Genomic DNA, 10,361 nt, shown 5'->3' with positions numbered 1-10,361 from the left:
GCGCTCCAGCTGCTGGATGGAAAGTCAACACCAGATGATATTTTAAAGCAATATTCCTGGCCAAAAAGGAACAAAGCATCTTTATGCCAGGTGAGATGAAAAGTATTTTAGAAAGTTGCTCTGCTATAAATGGCTGAGACGAATATGAATATTTCAGTTGCATTTGTTTACATATGTGTTTGCACTATTAAAAGGTGTAAATATTTAGGCTGTCTATTGACAAACCACCTTTGAACGATAGCACGTAAACACAAGTTGAACTGGAACATCTGACGTAAATTGTTGTTTCACTTTGAATTGGAAGATCATCTCTTAATCTGACATCTGAGCTCAAGCATTTGTCACCAGAGGATTTATTTGACAATCAGAGCTGCACTACTGTTGTGACAGTGGACGAGAGGTTTTGAAAGTTTGATTCAGTTATCTTTATCTCTCTTGTTTAAAGATAATAATAACAATGATAAACTGTATATATACACGCCTACTTGCTGAAGATCACAGGTTGTGTTGCAGAGTCATGAACAAATATTATCACCATTAATGTCCTTTAAAATGGAAAAGGATCATTAGCTAGAAACATTAAAATGTTGTAGGAAGTCTGTTTTGGAAGACCATATCTCACGCAAAAAAAAAAAAAAAAGCCTTTTAACATGCAGGTTGAGACACCAAAGGCCCCCAAATATAACACAAATGCTGAACATGTGACTGCATGATATGGAACCTTTAATGCTTCTCTAAGGCTCCTTTGTACCACAACACGTGATTTTCATAGTATTCATTGTTCATCACGCAAAAAAACAACATTATGAAATATTATTCTCACATTTTAATGTTCTCTATAAGATGGAATTCTGGTTCAAATAAGTGAATAATGACTGTACACGGGATGGTGTGTAGTGATAACAAACTACTGACAAAGAGACAAAAAATCCTGATGTTGTTGACAACATGTAAGATAGAGTGGGACATTGACACTTGCTGTTTATTTGTCTGCTGTGCTGTAGAGGGCAATCAGAGCACGGTTATTCTGGTCTTTTATTTTTAGTCCCCACTGACAGCGTTTCAGTGTCCTGCAGGCCTGAGAGCGCAGCTACTGAAACAGGTGCAGAGCAGGACGGACCGGGACTTTCACTCTTCATATTTGAGCTGACAGTGTTGGATCTGTCCATGTGAACCTGTTGGATGTTTGCATTCGCTCCAAAGCAAAGTGTGATGAATGGTTGTGCTGGAGACACGATGAGATATTGTTTATTTGTTTGTTCCAGAAATCCACAGTGCTGTACAGAGACGTTGCATGTGAATGCATTATTGATGTTTCTCGTGGTCCGGGACTTGTGACTGGGCCGTTTGTGCTCAGTGAGGGAATGGAAAGATGGAAAGAGGAAATGATATTGCAGAGCACGAGGGCAATTCGGCACCGGTGACTCCATTATGTTTCAAGAGAGCGGACAGCACACTTGGTTTTAAACTGCCGAGGCCCGACTGAACGTTACAGAGGGGTCTTTGAGCTGATGTTTGCAATGTGGAGAGGAGCTACCAGGGTGACATGAGAGCAGGGGAGGGGGCTGCAGCTGTTTTGGCTGTGTGTTTGTGGGTGCAGGTTTTAGCTGACACAGTGTACTGGCCAGAGTCTTAGCTGAACTGGGGTGGGGCCTGACTGACGTTGGCGTAATGACTTAATGAGATAAAGTCTGTAAACAAACCGCCGCGCTTTATAGCAGTGAGGGTCCTGACTCTATTGGTGGGAATAAACATGGCTCCATGGATATATGAATTACACACGCTCTTTTGTGTGGATAGCATTCGTCTCTTAAAGCAGTAATTAAATGTACAATAACTGATAAATTCATCTCAGTTGTTGTACCTTTTTTCATCCACTTTATTTACAACATTTAGGGCGCTAAATATTGTCAGGTTTTACACCATGTGCTCGATAAATAACCTGTTATCTTGCCTCTATTAGGCTTTTGTCAGGGTGCGTAGTTGACAAAGGGCGTCACCTAGTGACCAATATGGGGAATTAAATCTGTTAAACGGATCAATTGAGCGAATTATGTAACATGATCATCCTCCCTAATGTGACTCAGATACGGATCTTATTCTAATTCTCTCATGGTCGTGACTCCTTCAAGGCCTATGTTGCGTTACAATATTCAAGATTTCCATCAGCAAATTGAACAACTTTTAAATATAGATTGGCATCACTGCTTCATGAAGACGCCTTCATAATAATAATAATAGTAATAATAATAATAGTAATAATAATAATAATAATAAGACAAAACAAAACAACAAAGTTTTTTGTTTTAAAGATTATTAAGACATTATGACATTTTCGTATATTCGGATTTTGAAATCGCTCTTAAAACTAAGGTATTTTGTTTTGTATATCTGTTCAATTTGGTCAAAAATATTTGTTTCATTAACCAAAGAAAAATATGTAGAAGCAAATTTTATTTCTATTCATTGATCAATATAAAGTCTCCAAGCATAATAAGGTTGCAGTAATATCTGGTATTATATTGAAATTGTCTTTAATTTAGTTTATTTCACTTGTAATTGTCAGTATGATGTGAAGTCCTTTATTATAAAAGTAGGGGGGAAAAAAACAGAAAAACAAAACGCTATCAATTAAATGAGATAAATTCAGATTATTATTAATTCAGATGACTTTAAAATGTATTCAGGGAACACATTCACAACAATGACAAAATATTTATTTATTAATTCATAATTGTTATGACGGTCAATAACATTTTCAGAGATTCCAGGTGAAAGACTGTAATCCGTGGTAGAATGTTTCAAACTGAGTGTCTAACCAGCAGCATATATTGTCGCCTGTATTTCAGTCTCAACAGTTCAGATCAACAGATCAACAGTCACACTGTGTTCTTACTCTCCACTCTGCTCCCATGTGACTTATCTTCACAGTGATGTCATCATCAGTTTCGGGCGTCAGCAGGGGATCACGATACGTCACAGTGTGGGGCACTTAAACTTGTCCTGGACAGATATATTCACCCATTAAAAGAGGAAACACGCCATCCACCTATGGGCAAAGCGGGCGACTGGGATTGGCTGAGGATGCACTTCACAGGTTGCTCCTCCCACATGGGGTGACCAGCAGCTTAACATGAGCCTGATTAAGTTTGTTACTGGTGAGTTCAAGATGTTACTAGAAGTGCCCACCACAATACATGCATGGACGTAGACCTCCTTTTGTGAGTACTGTTTTTTTTTTTTTACTTGTTTTTGTTTTATTTATTTAACAAATACCTCAATAATGTTTTTTTTTTTACCTTTACTTTATGCTATGATGGTTTTAAAATATGTTTAGTGTGCTTGAAGTTTATTCAGCTTCAAAATATAATTCTTTCTTCCTGAGGAAAAAAATATATTCATGTTAAAAAAAAAAAAAAAAAAGATAAGCAATGTAAGCATTTTCAACGTATTCAAGGTTTATTTTTTATTTAAAATGAAAACTTTTTTGTGTGTTGCTCTTACTTCTCTGATGCCTTTGAATCATTTGATGTCTAGACAATTATATTTTTATATTTTACGGCGAATGTAGAAATATTTATGCATTTGTCACATCCATGTGGTGAACTTTTTAAATCATTTAGGTGGTCCAACTTCAATTTTATTTTTATTTTTTAGCGGCTTTCTACACTAGCGTGAGTCGATGTCTAGTCATGACTTGAATCCATGGGATTCACATGACTACATGCGTAGTTGTTTTGTTCATGTGTAACAGAAAGATAATACTGACAAAAGAAATAATAAATAAATAATTAAAACAATTGAGAAAAGAATTGACCTAAATGAAAGAGAACAAATATAAAGCCACATGAACATATGAGGAAGAGGTTGCTGTTCCAGCAGCGAGGCTACATTTCTCCCAGCATTGAAGAAGTCAGCTGCTAAGGATGCTCTGGATCTGCTCCAATTGGAACGCACGATTACACACACAAATGTACAGTATAAATAGAGAAAGCGTGACAACTGCAGACTTTGATGCCGTCCATGAGGCCGCTGACCTCGATATATACATGCCGACAAAACAAATTGTCAAAACAAATTTGGGTCATTGTGGTAACAACTCTTCTAAACAGGCTTGAGTGGATTACAGAACCTAAAGAGACGTCGTGGGCAAAAGACCAACACACCGGATGGTGTTATTTTAGCGCTCAACTTCCTCATACTCACCTGCTGCCTGTGTTTGGAGCGCGACATTACATTCATCTTCAGCTGATTTTGGAGGCATTTCCTCCATTGCTTGAGCGTATCGAGGGACAGGAAGCAGACACAATGAGCCTGCTGTGGGCCACACAGGATGTCTGGTTTAACCTCATGTTGCATGTGAAGGTACCAGTTCCAGAGAAGATGGTGGCCGCTGTGCTCACCTTGTTCAACTCAAGACAACATGTTCAACCTGATGAGCAACTGCTGCAGCTGGATCTCCAAGATTCAGCAGCCTCTACGGTGAGCACCACTTTTGGAAACACTGATAACTAACCATGATTCCTTGCTTCTAAAACGGTCCACTCGCTTCAGGAAAGTGACTCTTCTCGTCGTTGGTCTTGACAGAGCCGGAAAAACGTCTTCCATCAGAGGGATGCTGAGAGGTGCATGCACTCTTCTGCTCAACAAATAAAAGCATGCACAGTTGCATGTGTCAAACTCATGGCCCGGGGGCCCAATCCGGCCTGTCAAATAATTTTATATGGTCTGCTGCCTGTTTTAAAGTTTACCAAAAACAAGATCACCTCCAGCATATTTGATACATGATACCACCCTGCCCCTTGTGAGTTCGACAATGCAGGTCACATTTTGGGAAGCTCTGAATGGGACAAAAAGAGGTCTCATGAGACACAAGTCTGATTGTCAAATTTGTTCTGCTTATTGGTTTGGTAATTTAATGTGTTATCGCTGTATGATTTTGACAATTTTTCACAGTTTTGTTCTTTCAATTTTTGTCACAGTCATTCCGCAAATTTCAGTTCAGCTTGTGTGGCATCTGGAAGTCCATGAATGAAATGTCTGATGGACCTTGTCTGAGCGAGCTTCAACAGGGCAGTGTACGAAACCTAGCCACTTTTTTTTTGCCTCATTTAGCTTCACGTTTTTGACAATCCGAAAAATCTTAAATCCAAAACAAATGTTTCTGTTTACTGAAGAAGCTGCATGTGTTCATTTCCAACGTGTTAATACTCCTGTTCACAATTTTGGCAAACTGTTTCCACTAGTCCCAAATGCCATGGAAGCGGGCCCCACCCAGAGCTGCGTGAGGAACGAGCTGCACGTGGACAACTTCCTGGTCACCATGTTGGACGTTGGCGGGTCGGCAGAGATGCGAGGAGCCTGGAGGCAGCTGGCCGGGGAAGCTCATGGGATCATCTTCGTCGTGGATTCCAGCGACAGACAGAGGATTAAGGAGGTCAAAGAGGCTCTGTCTGACCTGCTGAGGCAACCACGAGTGGCTGGAAAACCCATATTGGTGTAATTATATTCTTATTTATAATCGCCAGGGCACACACGCTGTGGTAAAATGTTTAAAAACAGTCTAGTGACCAAATAAGGGAACAAGACACTGATACTCTATTCTCTTGCTGTTGTGTTTATTCATTTATTTATTTATTATATTATTCAAACAACGCTAGTGGATCTGCCTAAACTTGACTCAATGTTTACATTACCGCTGCTTTTATAGAGAAGATCCTTCTTTGAACGTGTGCTATGTTTTCTCAGGTTGGCCAACAAACAAGACAAAATGAACGCTCTACTGGAAAGTGAGCTGATTGAAATGCTGTCTTTGGAGAAGCTGGTCAACCAGAGCCGCTCGCTGTGCCATATTGTAAGTGATTCATTTAAAAACAGGCACATACTTCCTCCCGGCGATTTTGTCGGGTTCACAGCCGACCGGTAAATGCCCACAGATTTGAGGTAAAGGTTCTTGTTTCAGGAGCCGTGCTCAGCCTTACTGGACCTGCGCCGGTGGTCAGACAGGAAGATCTCACGAGGCCTTCGCTGGCTGCTGCGAGCCATTTGTCTGGATTACCCAGAGTTGTGCTCCAGAGTCGCCCGAGACGCCAAGACGCCTCTGGAGCCCAGAGAGAATCTGAAGCATGGAAAGGTGGAGCGGCTTCGCAGGAAATCCAAGGGTGATCGGTGAGAGACCACCGGTGGACATCTTAGAACCTCAATAAATTGGAATATGAAAGTTGTCGTCTGACTTCCATCATTTTATCATGTCAAAAGTTTTACATTTTACATCTTTAATCGTTTGCTTTAGGATGCGCCACAGCAAGTCGGACATACGCCAGGTTCATCGACCGAAGGAAAAGGAGAAGCGCAGCAGTCGGGAAGGAAGTCTGCACCCCATTCGTAACATCCTCCAAAAGGTAACTTATAATGACATCAGTTGCGGTGCAGTGTGGTGAAGCAAGGTTTGTGTTTACAGGAAAACTCACTTAAAAAGAACATGAGGAGGAAAACAAAGAAAAAGAAAAAGTTAGAGAATGTCAAGTCCAGTGAAAAAGAGGATTCGAATGAGGCCGAGGAAGATGAGGGTGACAGTAATGAAGGAGAGAATGAAACATCAGGGAGCAGAGATAAAGCCAACAGTGCTCTGATCCCCCCGAAAAAAGGGAAGCTGAGACGAAGGCCCAGAGTGAAAGAAGAGACCGTCGACGAGCCAGAATCAGTGGACATTGACGAAAAGCTCCTCAAAGGTATCCAGTTTCCCCCAGTGACGTGTCAGAGTGGCCGTCTCACCTTCCCTCTCTTCTCTTTCAGCGAAAGGGGAAAAGCACAGGAAGAAGAAGACGGTGACAGTAAAAAGGAAGAACAAGATCAACTCAGTGGAAGTTCCTGGTGGTTACTCTCAACCTGTGGATCTGTCTGCCACCTTTGGTGAGACTCACACGCTGCCTCCTTCTCCACATTCACTTGAATAAAAATGACTGTCTCCTGACAGATCTTTACCGAAAAGCAATTCAGGCGCTGAAGGAACGTCAGGATCCGTGAGAGCAAGAAACCTGTGGCCAAGTGTGGGGAACGTTATTTATTTTTTTAACTCTAGATCCATTGTTATTGTGAAGGACAAACTCACAGAATAAGTACTACTTAGTTGTTGTGTTGTTCTTGAGCGAATATTGATTTTTATTTTCTTATTTTGACAATGAATGTTTACCTTGTTTGACTGTTTTCACTGAAGTTTCAGAGATTCCAGCAATGACCGGAGTGTGAGCTGGTGACGTTCATTTGAAGTTTATAATAAATGATTTTTCCATGTCATGCCTGGCTGAATTTTCTCCTTTTGAAGTATTTTAGATTCATTGTTACACGTTAGGTCACTTTTGGAGTTGCACTTGTGGATAATTAATTTAGCCAGTCATAATTTCAATAACTTATTTTACATATAATATATACTATATATTAGTTGGTGATTGTTCATATACTATAGAAACAATCACCATTAAAATGCCTCTTGATTATGAGTATATGAATAGTTTCATCCTGTTTTTTTTTCACATGAAAAGGGACCAAATATTAAAGAGAGATTTTTTACCTTTATTCATGAAGCACAAAACAATACAGGTTGTTTATGTCTTCACTCTGTTTTTCACAGAATGTATTTAATTTTGACGAACTTCGAAGTACATTTTCATTTTTTCAAAAGTAGTTATCTTATTATTAGGAACAAGAAAAAAAGTTAATCTTTACTTTCATTATTTTCGTGAGAACAAGAGTAATACTACGACTATTAATAATATTAACATTTTTTAAATGAAAGCGTTAAATAAATTAGAACGTATCATTGTATGCTCTTTTTTAGATGTAGCATTTACATTGTATTTTTGTAAAATGATTAAAATGGGATGAAACGGCGAACAAAACCTGAACGCCTCAGTCCGTGGGGACGCTGAGCACCCGGATGTTGTGAAGCCGAGTGCGCAGCCATCTTTGTAGTTCGGCGGAAGGCACTCTCGCGTCCCCCTCCCCCGTGCTGCCGCTGGCTGCATCTTCATCCGTTGACTTCATTTCCATCGTTTGGAGCTGTGAAACATGGCCTCTCCAAGGACAATAACCATTGTAGCCCTGTCCTTTGCTCTGGGCTTGTTTTTCGTCTTCATGGGGACCATCAAGCTCACTCCGAGACTTAGCAAGGATGCATACAGTGAAATGGTGAGTCAGTAGCAGCATCCGTTCGTGTCAGGTCCATTGTTCTGTGATGGCTGCACGAAGGCTGCCAGGCTCGAATAATGCCTTGACCTGAATAGAAGAACCTGAACGGTTCGTGAGCGAACGTTTTAAACCGTTGATGTGTTGGTTTTGGCTGTTTAGATTCTGTCAGAAATACTGCAAGTTCTGCTAGCAGAAGGCTAAGCTAGCCATCTGAGGTACATCATGCAGAATAGGAGCTCATAAATAGCGTTTTCGTACATTATTTTCTATCAGTTATTTCAACAATATAATTGAAAATATAAATTAGTAAAATGCGCACGCTCTGAAACTGTATGCCGTAACGGTACACGATTGTAAAATGACCAAACTCAAGTTCAGTCGAAGCAATTGTCCTCGACTCTATACTGGTTCGAAAAAAAATCGCGTATCTGCTTATAAATATTTGTATAGTCGCTTTATAAATGTGATCGTCTTCAGGCAATGGCGGACGATTCGAGCATGTTCTACGGAGTGAACCAGCTGGTGCTGATGTTGAGGCCACCTCAGCAAAAACATCAAATGCCGCTTGCTTGCAATATGCACAAAATAAGATGATATGTCACAGAAATAAAAAAAGAAGCTTTTGACTGTTCAAGATAACAACACTCACGCCTACTTGTAAAAAAAAAAAGAAACCCGCTGTGTATGAAGGGACAAATGTTGGATTTTGAGCAACTGCATGTGTATATTCTTTTTAGTTATTAGGAGTTAAGGTGTTAACAACCTTGTTTTTCTTTCAGAAAAGGGCATACAAGAGCTACGCAAAAGCGTTACCTGGTTTAAAGAAAATTGGAATCAGCTCTGTTCTGCTTCGCAAGATCATCGGCTCCCTGGAGGTCGGCTGCGGTGTGGTCCTCACCCTGGTGCCGGGCAGACCCAAGGATGTGGCCAACTTCCTGCTACTACTAGTCATGTTGGCAGTCCTTTTCTTCCATCAGCTTGTGGGAGATCCTCTTAAGCGCTACGCCCACGCTTTGGTTTTCGGTATTCTTCTAACCTGCCGACTGCTCATTGCTCGACAGAGCGAAGACCGGCCGGAGAGAGAGGAAAGTAGAGAAGATCAGCATGTCAACGACCAGGAGAAAAACAAGGTCAAGCAGTCTTAAAGTTGCTTAACACTGAAGGGATCCTCCTGGTGCGCCACAAGGGATTTTAGGGTGCTGGCTTTGAAGTGAATAAACGTTTACGAAAAGTACCCCTCACACTTATCCGTCCTCTTCAGCTGGCTGACTGGTTATTCACCATTATTACTCCTCATTATTGTGAAACTGAGGACTTTCGTCCATTCTTACTCTACACCACTGTGGACAATCATCCCTGTGAACACTGGTGGATTCACTTCTCAGATTTTATTCCACATCTTGCACTGTTGTCCTTGGTTGTTTTTAAGCTTTGAGTTGAATTTGTTGAGATATTTCTACAAACTGTACACTGTTTTCATTTTTAGTACTGTTGTGAGAAGCGGAGATTCGTTCATTGGTGCATGATGTTTCATTAAGTTATGAATATAATCATTAAATGGAAACCTTCAGGGCCAATACATTTTTGAAGACCTGTTCATACACTGGAATAAATTCTTGTAATACCACTTCTTAATTTATTAGTTAGAAAAAAAAATCAATTTATAAGGCCGGATGAGGACATGCTCATGTCAATGTAGTGAGTCCTGTCAGTGAGTTTAATCAGGTGTTTGTTTCAGCTACAGAAGCTACTACTGTTATTTTTAATAAAAATGCTATTGTTTAGTTCTCACTTTCTCACCACATTTCTTTGCAATACGACTGGATGGTTGACATGCCTTTATGTCAATTTTTTTTTTTTCTGGAAGACTCAAATAAAGAATTTTAAAAAACACAGGGGAAAACGCAGTTGTTCACATACATACTATTGTTGGAAAGTTTTATTGTAAATTATAAATGCAATCAACAGTGGGAAAATGACCAGGGAGTACTTCTAAGGTCAGAAATGTATTAGTAGGAAGCCTCGTTGAGTGAACAACAATTACATTATTACTCAGGAATTAGTAATAATCGTGATAGTTATGTAGTAATACACTTTGATCAATTTAATTTAATGGAGATCCCTGAATGCTGTGCATTATATTGTCATAAAAATACGAAGTTGTCATATTTTTA

The 10,361-nt window shown here is 40.0% G+C and overlaps 2 protein-coding genes across 3 annotated transcripts; both read left to right on the top strand.

Moving 5' to 3' along the window:
* The first annotated feature begins 3,098 nt into the window (after nt 1-3,098).
* On the top strand, nt 3,099-7,296 carry arl13a (ADP-ribosylation factor-like 13A). 2 transcript variants are annotated; one of them, XM_053879333.1, is made up of 10 exons: nt 3,099-3,221; nt 4,366-4,482; nt 4,555-4,625; nt 5,247-5,499; nt 5,749-5,854; nt 5,963-6,168; nt 6,293-6,401; nt 6,461-6,731; nt 6,796-6,912; nt 6,977-7,296. In XM_053879333.1, exons 1-10 carry the CDS (start codon nt 3,202-3,204, stop codon nt 7,024-7,026), a joined length of 1,320 nt encoding a protein of 439 aa, XP_053735308.1. In that variant the 5' UTR covers nt 3,099-3,201; the 3' UTR covers nt 7,027-7,296. The 2 variants fall into 2 exon arrangements, with proteins under 2 accessions (XP_053735308.1, XP_053735309.1); XM_053879334.1 differs by lacking the exons at nt 3,099-3,221; nt 4,555-4,625.
* A 689-nt stretch (nt 7,297-7,985) lies between these two features.
* tmem35 (transmembrane protein 35) lies at nt 7,986-10,076 on the top strand. The gene is made up of 2 exons (XM_053879567.1): nt 7,986-8,187; nt 8,967-10,076. The coding sequence occupies exons 1-2, from the start codon at nt 8,068-8,070 to the stop codon at nt 9,330-9,332; spliced, it is 486 nt and encodes a 161-aa protein (XP_053735542.1). The 5' UTR covers nt 7,986-8,067; the 3' UTR covers nt 9,333-10,076.
* The last annotated feature ends 285 nt before the right edge of the window (nt 10,077-10,361 follow it).

The sequence above is a fragment of the Synchiropus splendidus genome, chromosome 11 (genome assembly GCF_027744825.2).
Source record: "Synchiropus splendidus isolate RoL2022-P1 chromosome 11, RoL_Sspl_1.0, whole genome shotgun sequence".
NCBI classification, from domain to species: domain Eukaryota; kingdom Metazoa; phylum Chordata; class Actinopteri; order Syngnathiformes; family Callionymidae; genus Synchiropus; species Synchiropus splendidus.
The sequence above is the reverse complement of the archived record's forward strand: the minus strand, read 5'-3'. Positions and strand labels throughout refer to the sequence as shown.